The 19,151-nt window shown below is 40.2% G+C and overlaps 1 protein-coding gene across 3 annotated transcripts in view; it reads right to left on the minus strand.

The window, feature by feature from the left end:
• kcnab1a (potassium voltage-gated channel subfamily A regulatory beta subunit 1a) overlaps positions 1-19,151 on the minus strand; it is a 353,998-nt gene that overhangs the window by 87,756 nt on the left and 247,091 nt on the right. Inside the window, exon 1 of one of the 3 annotated variants that reach the window (XM_073041059.1) lies at positions 18,469-18,760. The exons of the other annotated variants lie outside the window; for them this stretch is intronic. Within the exon in view, the coding sequence (XP_072897160.1) occupies positions 18,469-18,503 (35 nt within the window). The 5' untranslated portion in view covers positions 18,504-18,760. Of the gene's footprint in view, positions 1-18,468; positions 18,761-19,151 lie in introns of those variants that run through there. 3 annotated transcript variants of the gene reach the window in all.

Below are 19,151 nucleotides of genomic sequence, written 5' to 3' on the forward strand. Positions count from 1 at the left end.
CACCAAATTACAGGAAGGATATTAATAAGATTGAAAGAGTGCAGAGAAGGTTTACAAGGATGTTACCGGGACTTGAGAAACTGAGTTACAGAGAAAGGTTGAATAGGTTAGGACTTTATTCCCTGGAGCGCGGAAGAATGAGGGGAGATTTGACAGAGGTATATAAAATTATGATGGGTATAGATAGAGTGAATGCAAGCAAGCTTTTTCCACTGAGGTTAGGGGAGAAAAAAAAATAGAGGACATTGGTTAAGGGTGAAGGGGGAAAAGTTTAAAGGGAACATTGGGGGGGGGCTTCTTCACAAGGAGTGGTGGGAGTGTGGAATGAGCTGCCAGATGAAGTGGTAAATGCTTTTAACATTTAAGAAAAACTTGGACAGGTATATGGATGAGAGGTGTATGGAGGGATATGGTCCAGGTGCAGGTCAGTGGGACTAGGCAGAAAAATGGTTCGGCACAGTCAAGAAGGGTCAAAAGGCCTGTTTCTGTGCTGTAATGTTCTATGGTTCTATAACTTGGTATGTCACCACTGAAGCTTGCAAATTTCTACAGATGTACTGTGGAGAGCATTCTAACTGGTTATAGAAGACATCGAGGCCTGAAGGCACACACTTGCATTTTAGGGACTGGTTCTTCCAAAAGGCCATCCGTTTTCAGGATGGACCATAAGAGAGAGAGAGAGAGAGAGAGGTGTGTGTGTGTGTGTGTGTGTGTGTGTGTGTGTGTGTGTGTGTGTGTGTGTGTGTGTGTGTGTGTGTGTGTGTGTGTGTGTGTGTGTGTGTGTGTGTGTGTGTGTGTGTGTGTGTGTTTATCTTATAGTATTTTATATTTTATTAGGTATTGCAATGTACTGCTGCTGCAAAACAACTTATTTCACTGTATTCCAGTGATATTAAATCTGATTCTGGTTTTGAATTCTAAGAGAATGAAATAGAGAGTTTCTTGTAAACAAATTCTAAAGCAGAATTAATTTATTTGCTAGGAAGCTCTGTAACTTTTAAGATACTCAGTACAAGGAGCATATCATGATGATCAGTAACACACTTCTGTAGCTTTAAATTTTACACTGATTATCAATTACATACTGTATATTACTGATGATTACTGAGTAATATACTACTGTACATTACTTTAGTTCTTTTTATCAGAACTAAAATATGTGAAGAGTATGTTTAACACCAAACCATAATTCATTCTGATCCTCAATAAGATGGTTACAGCCAGGGTTAGATCATAACTTTAGTTTAGATGCATGTAAATTTAAATAAAGAATTATTAAAGTTAATACCTAAAACTTCCAATCTACTTATCCAGTGAGGAACCAGTTTTAAAGTGTCCATGCTGAATGTAAATGCAGCAATGTTGCCTTGTGAACAACATTAGTTTATTTACCTTTGCTTACAGCGACTACTATCATTTTGACCATTGAAATGAATTAAATGACTAAGCATTAACTCATTCACATGGAAACATGCGGAAGTCCATGAATGCAATTTTCTGGAAGGCTGGGTTGTACATCTGCTCTGTCATTTTCTGTTAAATTAACCAGTGACCAATAAAAGGCTTCCTAGAATGTGTCAGAATCCCCTAGATTCCAACCTTAACTGATGTGAACCCCCAAGGAAGCTCAGGCCTGCTGGTGGCCATTTGAAACAGCTCTGGGATCTGCCTGTATGTCAGGCTCCAAAATGTGTGCAGGATAGAGTGGGCCAACCTCAAGCTTTTCCCATCAGCAAATCTCAGGGACACTGGTTTACCTCCTGCAGCTCACTGACTGCATTAGACTGAGCTCAGGGCCTACCATAATGGCTAAGGTTTCTCAATTGTAGCATGGTGGCTTAATTCTCCCTGCCACTTACCCTAAAGTAATATCAGCTTCTGCATACTTAACCATGGAAGATTCACACTCTTTCTCTGGAGTGTATGCAAAAGATTTCCAAATAATTATATACAAATTAAGTGGAGTGTTCAGTCATTGAATTTCCTGAAACCTTGCACTAATTAACAAAATTAGCTGGGTAGTTTTCATAATTGATCCTTGCTTCCTGTCAAGATGGTGTTGAGTTGTGATGAGAGTTGAGGCTGTGGCTCAGATTTAGCTGTTTTTAGGTTCTTTGGGATGGTTTGGGGAATGTGTGAGGAGTTAGGGGGTCAGTTTAGGGTTTACAGACAGGGATGAGAGAGAGTTAGAGGTCAGGGGCAGTAAATGAAGAGTCAGTGGCAGGAGCTATTGATCAGAGTTCAGGTTGGTGTGCTTAGAGGTCAGGTCGGCAGACACTGAGAATGGAGACCAGCAGTCCCCCGGCTGGCGAATCCCAGGGTCAGAGGTCCTTCTGGGTAGGAGACTTGAGGACTGGTGACCCCCCCCCCCCTACCCTAGGCAAGCGAGTCCCTCCATCAAAGGTCCATGTGGGTCTGGAGGTTGGGACCCAAGGGTCAAAGTCCCATGATCAGTGAGTCCTGGGGTTGATATCCAGAGATCAGCAAAGTCTGGGGGTCAAAACTGATGTTTGAAGTCCAGAGGTCAGAGTTTGAAGCCTGAAGGTCAAGTACAGAATTTGGCAAGTCTAAAGGTCAAGGCCTGAAGGTCAAAGCCCCTGGGTCAGCTTGTCTCAAGATTAGAGGCCTAATGTCCCTGAAAATCTCAGGCCAAGAACTGGAAGCTTGGAAGAACGCTGTCCTGGGGTTGGAGGCCTGTTTATGTGTGTGAATGGGAGGGTGGGAAGGGTTTTATTTTGCTGGGGGAGTGGGTGTTATTTTGTTTTGTTGTTGTTGCTGCTTGTGTTGCTCTACTGGATGTTTTGGGTATGCAATGTTGGTACCACAATGCGTGGCAGCAGTTGCGGGCTGCCTCCAGCACATCCTTAGGTGTGTTGGTTGTTAATGCAAACGATGCATTTCACTGTTTCTTTTAATGTATAGACAGTAAATGGATCTGAATCTGAACCCAACAAGCAAACCATTAAAACAAATTGCATGCTAGAAACCAACTGAAATCAATAGATTGAAAGTAATTCAAATTTTATGTGGGATAATGAACAATCTGTTCTACAGTTCATCAGCCAAGCAGTGAAGCCCATTTTCCAATTGGGATGAAGTGCAAAAGAGATGCATAATTTTCGAAGATAAAAGATCAATAAGGAAAATATAGAGCCATTGTGAAACTCTAAGTTATGCATTTGAACCTTTGGGTTTACTGTTTTCCGTACTGTCTTCCCGCGGAGGCAGCACAGTAGTGTAGTAGTTTGCACAGCGCTTCACAATACATGCCACCAGGGCTCAATTCTCACTGCTGCCTGTGAGGAGTTTGTACGCTCTCCCCATAACCACGTGGGTTTCCTCTGGGTGCTCTGACGTCCTCCCACAGTCCAAAGACATACCAGTTGGTAGGTTAATTAGCTACTGTAAATTGTCCCATGATTAGGCTCGGAATAAATTATGGGATGGTTGGGCAGCATGACTCAAATGGCCAGAAGGGCCTATTCTGTGCTGTACCTCAATAAACAAACAAACAAATAAATAGCAAATAAATAATGTATTAACATGCTCTCCTTTTTAATTCTTCACTGTATTTATAGGAATAGTACTCTGTTTACAACCTGTAAAACCCAAGGTCAAAGACAGAAATTGGCAATAAACGTAGGGGCAGCTTTTATGCTGGAATTGGAAAAGTTATAAATTAGGTAGATTAGACATGTACTGATGGTAAAAGTAACAAACTGCATAAATATTATACAAGTCTGGAATAAGAAGCCAGTATGATCAAATAACCACCAGATTATTTCAATAATCCATCCGGTTCCCCAAGGTCTCGAGGAAAAGAAATTTTCCATTCAATGGAATATGGTAAATGGATAAGGTATTGATTATACATTTGCTGCATTCCAGGGGTTTCCAACCATTTTATGCCATGGACCAATATCATTAAATAAGGGATCCATGGACCCTAGGTTAGGAACCCTTGCTGTATTCCTTTGAAGTAGTACCAGGGCTGTCATACACAACATTTCTATGAAATATCTTAGAACATTCAACTGATCATATATTATAAATATAAATCAAAGGCTAAAGAGTACATTTAACTAAAGAGGAAAAACACAAGAATTTCATAAACATACTAAACCAGTAAAACGAGTCAAGAAGAAACAAATGAAGCACGATTAGAAGAAACCTTTTCAGTATTAAAACAATTTTCAAAGCAGCATTGAGTTATCATAGGGTTGCAAGCAACATGAATACTGATCAAACTAAATCAGAATTATGATTACTTTGTGAAGTTATTCACTAGCAGATCCAAAATAAAAGTAAAATCTTTATGATCGCCACTAGAAATGAGTAAAAGAGACAGCTTTGGGAAAAATGCTAACAGCTGAAACTGCCTTTTCATAGAATAACTTAAATCTCAGCAGATTTCTGATAGTTTTGGCAGCTTCAGCTTGCAATAATCATCAGAAGACCATGATTTCTCATTTGGAAGCTTGTTTATTTCAAACATTCTCCAGTTTCTGACAGGCATTCAGTTATTTGAGCATCAGGAATGAGTTCTTATACTGTAGCATATAAACAAAATTCAAAGCAATTTTGCTGACATGTTTATATGAATATTATTCTCTTATTTATTTCAGGCACAGCAATTATCCCTTTTGTAGAGTTTTCCCAACATTGCATTACATGCACTTGTTTATTTTGTCTTTACTAGAAAAATTCAAGACCAGAAGACTAGAAGTCATAAGAGAAAAATTAGGCCACTCAGCCTATCGAATATGCGCCACCTTTCCATTTTGGCTGATTTATTATCCCTCTCAACTGCATCATCCAGCCTTCTCCCCGTAATCTTTGACACCCACAAAACAAAAACCTATCAACTTCCATTTTATTACACCCATCTGTGGCAATGAATTACACAGATTCACCATCCCCTGTCTAAAGAAATTCTCCTCATCTCTGTTCTAAAAAGATGTCCTTCTAGGCTCTGCCCTCTGGTCCTAGACTCCCCCACTATAGGAAACATCCTCTCCACATTCACTCTATGTAGGCCTTTCAATATTTGGTAGGTTTCATTGAAATCCCCCCTCATTCTTCTAAACTCCAGAGAGTATAGACCCTGAGCCATCAAACCCTTTCATTCCTGGAATCATTCTTGTGAACCTCCTCTGGACCCTCTCAAATGACAGCACGTCCTTTCTTAGATAAGGGGCTCAAACTACACACAATACTCCGTGTGGTCCAACCAATGCCTTATAAAGGCATTGCTTCCTTGCTTTTATATTCTCATCCTCTCAAAATGGATGCCAACATTGCATTTGCCTTCCTTAACATCGACTCAACCTACAAGCTAATCCTTAGGGAATCCAGCACGAGGAACTCTCAAGTCCTTTTGTACATCTGATTTTTGAACTTTTTCACCACTTACGAAATAGTCCACACCTTTATTCCTTCCCTACACTATATTCCACCTGCCACTTCTAATGTGTCCAAGTCCTGCTCCCTCAACATTACCTAACTCTCCACCTATCTTTATATTGTTTGCAAATTTGGCCACAAAGCCATCAATTCCATCATCCAAATTATTGGCACAAAATGTGAAAAGAAGCGGTCCAAAACTGAACCCTGTGGAATACCCCATTCACTGGCAGCCAACCAGAAAAGGCACCCTTTATTCCCACTTTTTGCCTTCTGACAGTCAGCCTATCTTCTATCCATGCTAGTATCTTTCCTGTAATACTATGGGCTCTTGTTTTGTTTAGCACCCTTATGTGCGACACCTTGTCTTCTGAAAATCCAAGTAAACATCAACCACTGACTTTCCTTTGTCTATCCTGCCTGTTATTTTCTCAACGAATTCCACCTTAAGGAAGCCATGCTGACTTTGGCCTATTTTATCATGTGCCTCCAAGTATCCTGAAACCTCACCCTTAATAATGGACTCCAACATCTTCTCGACCACTGAAGTCCAGCTAACTGGCCTATAATTTCCTTTTTTTTTGGTCTCCCTCCCTTCTTAAAGAGCGGCATGACATGACTCATCTATCTTCAGACCTTTCAGCTTCCCAACTTCTTAGTAATAACGACTACACTTTTACCCTCTGACACTGCTGAATTTCTGAAACACCGTTAGTGTCTTCCACTATGAAGACTGATGCAAAATATTTAAAGTTTTTCTGCCATCTCTTTGTTCCCCCATTACTATCTCTCCAGCATCATTTTCCAGTGGTCAGATATCCACTCTCAATTCCCTTTTACTTCTTATATCTGTGTAAAAGGTGCAGTATCCTCTTTCATATTATTGGCTAGCTTACCTTCCTATTTCATCCTTTCTCTCTTTTTTGCTTTTTTTTTTAAAGTTGTCTTATGTTGGATTTTTAAAAGCTTCCAAATCCTTAGATTCCACTAATTTTTGCTATATTGTCAGCACTCTCTTTTACTTCAAATTAGTTCTAACCATTCTATTTTTTTTCCCAGACTTTGTTCATTCCCAGGATGTGAATAATGACGGCATTATTGCTATTTGCCCAAAATCCCAAAGCTTTAACCAGCACAATTCAGTTATGCATGTGTAAAAATGCTAACAGATGGCGTTCAAGTGATAACATTTTGGGAAGCTCATTCTAGAACCTTAAAGTCTGACGTGATCCTCAAATTGCTTGCAGCAGACTCAACGGTAATGTTATGTTTATTCATGTGAAGCCAGTGTCTGAGACTGACTGCGCATCTCTCAACAATATCAGTGAAGTAGTCTCAGAAACCACTTTGCAGCAGGTTTACATTAGTGACAAATAAAAACTTCTTACAATTCTAAAATGCTGACAAATGGTAAACATTAAATAGCTTGTAAACAGGCCAGCTGTTAATTGCTGCTGTAATAGCTGATTTTTTTTCTCTCTTCTTTGCTCCCAATGCTCATTTTACAATGTAGCTGTCCTCCTAAAGTCCCCAGCTCTTTAGATTGCCCTGGTCCTTGCTCCACCTCCAACACTCCTGAGATTCAGGTGCAAGAAAAACAGCAAACACAGAAATTCTAACTACAAAATCAATATTTATGACATCATCTTTCTGTACGAGGAGGATATTGGAATCATTACGTGTATTCCCAATGTTAACTCCCTACTACTTGAGTTCTTCACGTTCTCTTCGATTCACTAACGCACCATATACTTTAGCAAGAGAAGACCATAACCACAACAACATTATTCAAAGGTTCATTTTTATTGTTAAAGTATGCAGGTACAATACAACTTTGATATTTGTCTTCTCCAGATAGCCATGAAATGCACAAAACCGCAGGGGTGCTGTTGAAAGAAAAGACATCACCCCCTCCCCACACAAAAGCTAACTGAACGTCACACAACACACAGCAGCAGGGACATCGGACATCAAACCCCAAACCAGCCCCTGACAATGACATCAAAACCTCAACCCGCTCCCTCACAAAAAATAGCAACATCAAACATCAAACCCACAATCCCCTTCCTCGCAGAAAAGAACAATAACGATGCCGTCAAGCCCCCAAACCCTCTCTCATACACAAAATCTAATAGATCACCCATATAGAAAACCCAAAAAGAACTTTGGACCCAAAATTTCCAAACCCTCCCTCTCACAAAACTAACATATCGCTCACCTGGAACCCCAACTCGCCGATCGGCAACAAGAAAGAAAACACAGAAAACTGAAGGAGAGCACTATAACCACATAAATCTTAGAATTTCAAAAACATTCTCCGGTCAGAATCAAACTCAGTCCTTCCATGAAGAACAACAGCTGCACCACTGACCTGCGGTCTTCCAAACACTGCCAAACTGGCTACTAACCCGCCTACCGGTGACCCCCTCCACATTTGCCTCGATGTTTCAATCTTCCTCGACGCTTCGAAATGGAGTTGATCATGGGCCCGTGCCCCTTCTCCATGAGGCACATCGTGGTCCTCTCCGGGGACAGCGGTGCGCTAGGGTCATTCGATCGAACATTAAACTGTACGCCATGTGCTTCAACAGTTTTCAAAACACAATCAGGACAAAATGATCAAACAGACGGTGTAGAAAAAGTGAAATAATTGAAGAGACTGGCTATCTGCAGGACGTTGCCCAAGGAATCATTGTTTGCTGGCGCCATCTTGACCAGAAGTTGATAGCGTTCTGTGAAATGATCGTTAGGTTTTAATTTCATTCTGTCAATTGGCAAGTTTCATTTTTGTATTCTTGTGAAATGTACTTATTAGACTCTAGGACTGGCTTCACTTACTGGGACCAAGTACCCTGGCAAATCAGACGTAACGGAAAGTGAATCTAAGAAAGAAAGAACTGCAGAAGATCAAAGCATGCAGAACTTGCAACATGATACAAGCCTAATCTCACAGCCATTATAGAGATGTGATTATGGGATGAACTGGACTGGGTCTTCAATATTCCAGATTACACAATTCAGCAAAAGTAAAGGCAAAAAGAGAACAGAGGCAGGATAGCATTATTAATAAAGCAAGCTATCAGTACAGTGCAGAATCATGATATGGAATCTGCGTTGAACATCAAGGCAAAGAATACATGGGTGGGAGCAAAGTGTGGCCTCTTGATAGGGCAAAGTACAAACGGGGAAATATCAAAGGCACTTCGTCAAAGATTAAAGATCAGCTTTATTTGTCACATGTACATCGAGACGCACAGAGAAACGCGCCATTTACATCAAGAATCTGCTGCGGGCAACCCACAAGTGCCGCCTTGCTTTCGGCACCCAGGAGAATGTAATCTGCAAGTTGTCTGGATAAACCAAACTAACAAGGGTATCATGGAAAAAGAAGAATTTGTAGGTTGCATCAGGGATTGCTTCTTAGGAGTAGTGTATTACAGATCTTACCAAGGAACGTGATATTGCAAATTTGATAATGTGCAACAGAGAAATATTAATGAGCGATTTTGTGGTTACTGATATCCTAGGGAGTAGAATTTCAGAGACAGCCTGAGGGTAAACATACCAGGTCCAAAACCAGTGGCTTCAGCTTAATAAGGCCTATTACAATGGGTGAGTAGATGAGAAGTGGCAGATATTTAAGCAGTAATTCACGATAGTCAGTCGAAGTATATTCCAACTAGAAAGGGGAACCATCCATGGCTAACAAAGAATGTCAAGAATTATGTTAAGTCAAAAAATAAGGCATATAAGAATAACAAAGGCCGATGGTAAGCCGAATGACTGGGAAGTTATCAGGAATTAGCAACAAAAGATTAAAACAAGACTGATTTTAAGAGAGAACTTGCATGACACATCAAAACAAAGAGTTAAATGTTTCTATGAATACATAAAAAGGAGTATGACTAAAGTTAATGTGGAACCTCTTGCGCATGAGACTGGGGAACTAATTTTGGGAAAATGAAACACACTGTCAATAAGGAAACAGAAGGGCTGGTTTCAAAGAGAGCATGGAGAATTTGTCCCTCATGACTGGTAATCTTCAAAGGCATTACCAAAACTCACAAGACTTGATGCAGAGAAACTGGTGCATCCAGGGAAATGGCTCCCAAGATAGTTGATCCATTCATTCCAAGGATCCAGATGTCTGGGAAAATAGCGTGTTCGGCTCCCTTGATCAAGAAAAGAGGAAGACAAAAGGCAGGAAACTAAAAGCAGAGTTATTTTAACATCTACTGTTAGCAAGGTGATAGAGTTAATGATCAGAAGAAGGAACAGTAAATCATTTCGGAAAACTGAATATAATCAAACCGGCTCAACACCATTTCATAAAGCGCAGACCATGTTAGATAAACCTGCTTGTGTTAAGAACCTAGCAAGCAAATTTGATAGAGGGGAGCCAGCAGATGCACTGCGTTTGGAGTTCCAAAAGGCACTTGACAAGATGCCACACTGGAGGCTGGTGCAAAAGTTATGAACTCATGATGCTGGAGGAAGTGCATGAGCATGGATAGAAAATACCTATCACAGAAAACAAGTTGGAACAAATGAGCATTTTTTTTTAAACTTGGAAGGATGTAGCTATTTGAATATCCCAGGAATCTGATCTTGGTCCTTAGTTATATAGTGTTTACAGTGCCCTGTTCAAACTGTTATTTCTTCAGCAGTTTGAACAGGGCACGACTGCACAAGCGCATGGAGGTCGGCCAGTGAGAAGAGTTTAAAGAGGAGACAGCTTTACAGAGCGGGCGTCAGAGGAGCAGGCAGCGGAGTACTGGTGTAGGAGCAGGAATGGCTACTTCAATTGCCAGGCTTTAGATGTTTCAGAAAGGATAGGGAGGGAGGCAAAAGAGTTGGGGGCGTGGCACTGCTGATCAGAGATAGTGTCACGACTGCAGAAAAGGAGGAAGACATGGAGGGGTTGCTTACGGAGTCTCTGTGGGTGGAACAGGAAGGAGTCAATAACTCTGCTGGGTGTTTTTTATTGACCAACCATTAGTAACAGGGACATTGAGGAGCAGATAGGGAGACAGATTCTGGAAAGGAGTAATATTAACAGGGTTGTTGTGGTGGGAGATTTTAATTCCCCAAATATTGAGTGAGTGTTTTGATGGGGTGGAGTTTGTTAGGTGTGTTCAGGAAGGTTTCTTGACACAATATGTAGATAAGCCTACAAGAGGAGAGGCTGTACTTGATCTGGTATTGGGAAATGAACCTGGTCAGCTGTCAGATCTCTCAGTGGGAGAGCATTTTGGAGATAGTGATCATAATTCTATCTCCTTTACAATAGCATTGGACAGAGATAGGAACAGACAAGTTAGAAGAGTGTCTAATTGGAGTAAGGGGAATTATGAAACTATCAGGCAGGAACTTGGAAGCTTAAGTTGGGAACAGATGTTCTCAGGGAAAGGTATGGAAGAAATGTGGCAAATGTTCAGGGGATATTTGCATGGGGTTCTGCATAGATACGTTCCAATAAGACAGGGAACGGATGGTAGGGTACAAGTTCCGTGGTGTACAAAGGCTGTAGTAAATCTAGTCAAGAAGTAAAGAGCTTATGAAAGGTTCAAAAAACTAGGTAATGATAGGAATCTAGAAGATTATAAGGCTAGCAGGAAGGACCTTAAGAATGAAATAGGGAGAGCCAGAAGGGGCCATGAGAAGGCCTTGGCGGGCAGGATTAAGGAAAACCCAAGGCATTCCACAAGTATGTGATGAGCAAGAGGATAAGACATGACAGAATAGGACCAATCAAGTGTGACAGTGGAAAAGTGTGTATAGAACCGGAGGAGATGGCAGAGATACGTAATGAATACTTTGCTTTAGCATTCACTACGGAAAAGGATTTTGCCGATTGCAGGGATGACTTGCAGCAGATTGAAAAGCTTGAGCATGTAGATATTAAGAAAGAGGATGTGCTGGAGCTTTTGGAAAGCACCAAGCTGGATAAGTCACCGAGACAGGACGGGATGTACTCCAGGCTACTGTGGGAGGCGATTGCTAAGCCTCTGACGATGATCTTTGCATCATCAATGAGGACAGGAGAGGTTCTGGAGGATTGGAGGGTTGCAGATGTTGTTCCCTTATTCAAGAAAGAGAGTAGGCATAGTCCAGGCAATTATAGACCAGTGAGTCTTACTTCAGTTACTTCTAAGTTGATGGAGAAGATCCTGAGAGGCAGGATTTATGAACATTTGGAGAGGAATAATATGATTAGGAATAGTCAGCATGGCTTTGTGAAAGGCAGGTCGTGCCTTACGAGCCTGATTGAATTTCTTGAGGATGTGACTAAACACATTGATGAAGGTAGAGCCAAAGATGTAGTGTATATGGATTTCAGCAAGGCATTTGATAAGGTACCCCACACAAGGCTTATTGAGAAAGTAAGGAGGCATGGGATCCGAGGGGACATTGCTTGTGGATCCAGAACGGACTCGCCAACAGAAGGCAAAGAGTGGTTGTAGATGGGTCATATTCTGCATGGAGGTCAGTCACCAGTGGAGTGCCTCAGGAATCTGTTTTGGGACCCCTACTCCTCGTGATTTTTATAAATGATCTGGATGAGGAAGTAGAGGGATGGGTGTGTTGTGGATAGTGTGGAGGGCTGTCAGAGGTTACAGCGGGACATTGATAGGATGCAAAACTGGGCTGAGAAGTGGCAGATGGAGTTCAGCCCAGATAAGTGTGAGGTGGTTCACTTTGGTTGGTTAAATATGAAGGCAGAATATAACATTAATGGTAAGACTCTTGGCAGTGTGGAGGATCAGAGGGATCTTGTGGTCCGAGTCCATAGGATGCTCAAAGCAGCTGTGCAGGTTGACTCTGTGGTTCAGAAAGCATACGGTGCATTGGCCTTCATCATCATGGGATTTAGTTTCAGAGCCGAGAGGTAATGTTGCAGCTATATAGGACCCTGGTCAGACCCCACTTGGAGTACTGTGCTCAGTTCTGGGCGCCTCACTACAGGAAGGACGTTGAAACCATAGAAAGGGTGCAGAGGAGATTTACAAGGATGTTGCCTGGATTGGGGAGCATGCCTTATGAGAATAGGTTGAGTGAACTCAGCTTTTTCTCCTTGGAGTGATGGAGGATGAGAGGTGACCTGATAGAGATGCACAAGATCATGAGAGGCATTGATAGTGTGGATAGTAGGAGGCTTTTCCCCAGGGCTGAAATGGCTGGCACAAGAGGGCATAGTTTTAAGGTGCTTGAAAGTAGATACAGAGGAGATGTCAGGGGTAAGTTTTTTTTCTACACAGAGAGTAGTGAGTGTGTGGAATGGGCTGCCGGCAGCAGTGGTGTGGGTGGATACAATAGGGTCTTTTAAGAGACTTATGGATAGGTACATGGAGCTTAGAAAAATAGAGGGCTATGGGTAAGCCTAGGTAGTTCTAAGGTAAGGACATGTTCAGCACAGCTTTGTGGGCCAAAGGGCCTGTATTATGCTGTAGGTTTTCTATGTTTCTATGACCTGGAGGAAGGGGAAGAATGGAAGGAATCCAGGTTTATCCGTGACAGACAATAGATGAAGGTGCTTGTTGCAATGACGATATCGTAACTGCAATGGGATAGACAGATCAAATGAGTCAGTGACAATTTAGCAATTCATGTTTAACCTGGGAAGGTGCAGGATCATGTACTTAGTAAGAGGAATTAAATGACAGCTTATTGAAAAGAAATCACTTGGAATGAGTGAACTACAGCTGGCAGATGGGTGTTATTCTGAATTAATCACCAAAAGTTAATAGGCAGGTGCTGCAAGCAGTTAAAGGGTTAAACACATATGGGTCTTCATTGTACAGAGTATGACGACACCACACATGGAGTCCAGCATAGTTTTATTCCCTTATGTGAGAAAAGATATTGTAGCTTTGCAGACAGTCCATAGAAAATTGACCAGGTTACTTCCCAGGATGAGAGAACTGCCCTCTCAAGAGGGGCAAAACTGGTTGTGCCTGTATTCTTTGGAGTTTAGAATAAGTGTATATTAAACAAAATCCTAAATGAGGTTGACAAGATAGATGTCAAGATGTTTTCATTACTGGGCAAATGTCAAAGGGGAAAACACAGTCTGAAACTATGGAGACGGTCATTTAACACTGAGGCAGGAGAAGCTTCTCAGACTTTCCACACCTCAGATAGGCCGAGGTTCGATTAGAAGTATTCAAACTGGATATCGCTAAATTTCTGAAAGATCAGGGAATTAAGGACTATCGAGACTTGACACAGAGGAAGAGTTCAAAGTTTAAAATTCAAAGTGCATTTATTATCAAAGACTGTATAAATTATTCAACCTTGATGTTTGTTTGCTTACAGGTAGCCACAAAGCAAGAAACATGAAAGAACCCGATAAAAAAAATTCCCACAATCCCCACAGAGAAAGAGAAAAAATAAAACAAATTATATAAACAACAGGAGCAAGCAACAGCAGCAGCATTCTGAACCAAACTGAAGCTTACCTAGATTTGCCACGAACATACTGAAAGACATGGAAGGCATGAGTGGCCAGGTGGCTTATTCCTATTCTTATTTTCTTGTCCTCTTGTTTTTTTTATGATAGTCTTGAAATTAATTTCATAGGATTGATGAAAACTTTTGCACTGAGTAGGTAATACTGAAACACCATTTAAAATTTCTAGGTAATTCCCAGCTAATTTGAAACAAATTTGGTTCTCCAATTCAATTAAAAGTGAGTGCACATTTGCAGAACTGATTTACCCATTTTGCACATAATTTGTAATATATTTGCACCACATTTTGAGAAATCACAGAATGTCTGGATGGGGAACATAGTGGTACAACTGAGAACTGGGATTAAAATGCAGAATGATCTTTATTAACCATTCAGTACTTGGCTCAGGAAAAACTGTTAGACACTGGGATAAATGTTCATCTAAATTGCTGAAAAGCTTTTTGAAGTTACTGTCTCAAATCCTCAATTGTAGATAGTAGTAGGGTAACCCAATCTCAAAGACTTTATGCTGTGGACTCAAAGTACTGGTGTCCATAAAATTAATGTGTTTAATTAATTACACTATTACTTCACATTCTGGAACTGCAAATATACTTGGAAAGAAGTGAAACTCATTCAGGATCAATTAAATATTACTCTGATGTAAAATTAGCCGCACATTGCACAATCCTATCAAGCTTCTGCAGGTCTAGTATGTAAAAAAGGGTGTTTAAAGTTATTTGGTATGACATTTTATAAGATAAATACAGTATTTCCATACCTCAGCTGTTGAAATAATGATAACCTGTGTGGAACATGTTTTTCTCAATCCACCATACAGTCATAAATCATTGTTGAGTAACTAAAGTCTCAGAAATATTAACACATAAATATTTCTGTTGTTTTAGACTGAACCCCAAAAAAACACACACAATTAATTTGGGTGAGAAAATACTCCACATTTTATTAGTTTTGCAGTCTCCCCATAATATTTTAATTGATTCTCTTTGATCAACAACAATAAAATGATCCTAGACCTCAGTTATAGGAAAATTCAATATAACATCTGCGTGTTTTATCCCAGAAGGAAATTTCAGAAGCTAACAATCAACTACTTTTGTTTTGTGCGCAGACTTAGAGGTTGAAAAGTGGCAAATTACTACCATAAATCATTACCATGCATTTGTAACCATATATAAATATTTAATATCTTTTGCAGCAAGCTGATTATTTAACTTGAGTGAAGCCATTGTTATTCTAAACAATCTTTGAGGAATTTTAAAAGTTCTGGCACTGCACTTTATATGTTAGATGCCTTGCGATGAATGAGCACTAGATCAGGGTCAGAGTCTGAAGCTGAAACAGGATTAGACAGTTTCTTTCCACACGGGGTAATTCCAGCAGTACCTAAAAAAAACAAGATGTTGAAAATACTCAGCGGATCCGTGGAAAGGAAAATAGAGTGAACATTTCAAATTAAAGATACTTTATCAAAAAGGTCGATGTTCACTGTCTTTTGTGCTGACAGCAGTTGATTCTCATGGTAAAACAATTTGTGGTTTAAAAATAAAATGAAGAGTTCTATTCCTTTTGTAGCTGAAAAGCATTCCTTCGTGAGCAAGGCATACTGCGAATTTATACAAAACTGACAATGGTTAAACAGGCCACAAATTCTGCTGTCTGTTCATACAAGTCCAGAAATACTTCTAAACTTTTAATGAAAAGCAAAGTGGACAGCCTATAAAACAAAACTAAGTAAAACTGATAGCTTTTAAAATATGACCAACAGGAAAAAAAGCAGAGGGAAAAAAAAGAGAAGTGCCACGATTTCGGTGAAGAAAATATCATGCCTCAGTGACACAGTGGTGAGGAGACACCAGCTTGTTTGGTACAAGTGTTGTGCACCATGACTTCCAGCTGAATTGAAATGACTTTGATTGACATTCACGAGGAGTAAAAATCTTTATGTTACGTCTCTGTCTAAATGTGCAATGTGCAATCATTGTAACATAGAAATATACTCAAATCAGTGTGAGTTAACGGTCTGATGATTAACACACCATGAAAAGTTAACAAATCAGCAAAGAAGATGGCTGAGTTTTGTAGAATTGGCTGCACCACATCAGTGCTGAACAAGTCGAATGACATTTAAAATATTAAGATTCAGATTACTTAAAATATTACTGATGCAATGGAGAGCAAAGAGAGCTCACTTATGAACAGGATGACTACTGTTCTTTAAAATTCAAATATCATCAGAATAAATCTTAAAACTACAGGAATTTTAAGAGATCCTCTTTCCCTCTTGCAGACATGCTATTTAGTGGCAGCACATAACAAGATGGGTTTCCAAAATTCCTTGGCGCAGAGTAGGGGTGGTGACCAAAATTAATTTACACCCTCTCTTATCTACAGGATTTTTATTAGAGGTAGGGTGTCAGATTGCATTTATTAAATTATATGCCAATGCAATGCTCCCAACCGGCCTCTCTCTTACCAACAATCACATCTAGGTTATGATGGTCACAGAGAGTTCACAGGCAAGTGGTGGTGTGGCCTACTAATGACCAGCAAGGATGGAGGAGGACTGGTTACAAACTCGCTAGACTGCTCTTAATAAAATTGATGTTCCCCCCCATACGTCGTGAAATGCAAAAGTTCACATCAAAGGCCTGGCCATCGTCCACTGACCAACTCACCAGTCATCCAAAAAAATCTTCAACTCAGCACCATCTGCTACCCAGCCATCTCTGTTCTGTTCACTCATGTAGGTTATGGACATGACTTAAATGCAAGATGGAGCTCATCACTGGCTCAGGAGTTATGAATGGAACTTAACAATGCTGAACATCCCCACCTCTGACCTTACAGAGGGAAAATGGTCATTGATTAAAGAGCTGAAGTTGGTGGGATACACAAAATTGTCTCCAAGGAACTCCAGTGCTGTTAGCCTGGGGCTGGAATGATTTAGTTCCAAAAAGCACAACAACCTTCCTTTGTACTATTGGAGTGTTTTCTCCTGGTTGTCCACTGACACAGCAGCACAAATGGCAGAGTTAACAGAGCTGCTGCCTCACACACCAGAGACCCAGGCTCAATCCTGGCCTCAAAAGCTGATTCTACAGAGTTTGCATACTCTCCCTGCGACCACTTGGGTTTTCTCTGGGTGCTTCAGGCTCTTCCTGTATCCCAAAGATATGCAGCTTGGTAGATTAATTGGCCATTGCCCCCTGGCATGAAGGTGGATGCTAGAATTTGGGAAATTGATAAGAATTAGGGAAGATCAGAAATAATGAGGTTGATATAGTATAAGTGTTCAAAGGGTGATTGATGGTCGGTGTGGACCCAGTGGAGTATAGGGTCTGCTTCTCTCCCTCTCTATGGCTCCATGTCATTTTCATACCTTGATGTTAAATTCAGGCTTGATATCAATCACTGTCATTCTCACCACAGGTCTGGAATCAGCTCTTTAGTTCTTGTTTGGCCCAAGGCTGTGATATGGTTGAGAGCAGAGAGATCCTGGCAAAACCCAAGCTGAGGGGATTGGTGCTGAGAATGTGCTGCTAGATAGCATTGTTCAAAATGTCTTCCGTCAGCTTGCTGCTTGACTAAACAGTAACGAGCGAGAAGCCAGTCTTATGATTGGACTGAAACAGCTTGGCTAGGTGGACAAAACAAAACTTCAGCATCTTTGTCCAGTCTTAAACCATTTGCAGTGTCCAGTACTTTCAGTAGTTTCCTAATGTAATATGGACTGAAGCAAATTGATGAATGACCTTAAAGAGTTACAGAGGAAACAAGCCCTGGTGTCCAACTGGTCCACGCCAACCAAGGTAGTTCCATTTACTAGCATTTCACCTCTAACCTTCTAAACATTTCCACTGGCCTGTCTTTTAAGATAAGTTCTTGATTAGTAAGGGTGTCAAAGGTTATGGGAAGAAGGCAGGAGACTGGGGTTGAGGAGGATAATAAATCAGCCATGATGGATTGGCAGAGCAGATTAAATAGGCCAAGTGGCCTAATTTCTGCTTCTATGACTTAAGGTCTTAACTTGGTTTTTCCTTCTGCAGATGCTGTCTGACCTCTAGACAGCATTTATCTCACTCAGCTGCTTGGTGGATAAAGTGCTGACTCTTTAAAACAGCTCATTTACTTTAGTGGCCACTCCGTAATTCCAAATTGCATGTAATTTGATAAAACCTTCATTTGCAATATTACTCTGTTAAAGATCTGAGACTACTCTACAAATTCTGCAACCATATGGTATTTTTTAAATTAAAAACAGCACAATTTTCAGAAGCAGCATATAATAAGAATTTGAAGAACAAATTACTTCTAGCAGGATAACTTTAGCCAGCAGCAAAGTGCCAAAAATTATTATTTTACTGAGTTTTATTTACCCTCATTTTAACGCTGTAACAAACCAATGCAACTGGCAGTGTTTCAAGATATAATTTGTTTACCATACATAAATACTTTGCTTTAAAAGATACTCATTGAAATGTTTAACCATGAAAACCTGTTCCAACTGAATTAAAAACAAAAATGGACTTAATCAGAAAGATAAGCATTTTCATTGGAGTTGAGTTCAGCACCAATTGATTTTAAATTACCTCAAAGTTGCTTCTTGAACGGCATACAGTTCCATTTATAGGGTTCAGGAGTCCGTTTCTTAGTAAATCTTAAAAATAGGCTTTCCAGAAATTTTAAAAAACTGTCATTGTGTTTTGCACAGGGATGCCAAATAGCTTCTAAACCATTTTCTAAGTCTCACAAACTAATGCTACCTGCAGAAACTTAGATCTAATGATTTATTGGATTTTGGGTCATGGCAATTTTGCGCTGGGCCAGATCTAGTGACATCTTTTATTAAACTAGGACAAAGGATTAACAGCAGCACTTACCACTAAGTTCTTCATTTCTATCTGCACACTGACTGAATCTTTAAATTATTCATTAAAAAGTTACTGTGTCATTCAGGCTTAACAGGTCTGCATTTTGTTTCTGTCAAGTCTTATAAAAAGTGTGAATGCCTACTGTACATTTGAGAACTTCTGATGCATCCTTTAAACTAATTTTAAAAATTAAAATTTACTATGAACCCTTCCGGTTAATCAGTGACTTTCTAACAAAATCAGACCTTGTTACACCAAGCAAAATAACACTGCATATAATAATGCTAACATTAATGTGATTTCTTATGCCTAGTCTAAACATTACATTGCAAAGGAAAATCATTGACTTTCAATCAATCAATTCATTGCTGAATTGCATCTGAGGCATGTTTTAATGAGTG

Source organism: Hemitrygon akajei, chromosome 3, assembly GCF_048418815.1.
Source record: "Hemitrygon akajei chromosome 3, sHemAka1.3, whole genome shotgun sequence".
In the NCBI taxonomy this organism is placed as follows: domain Eukaryota; kingdom Metazoa; phylum Chordata; class Chondrichthyes; order Myliobatiformes; family Dasyatidae; genus Hemitrygon; species Hemitrygon akajei.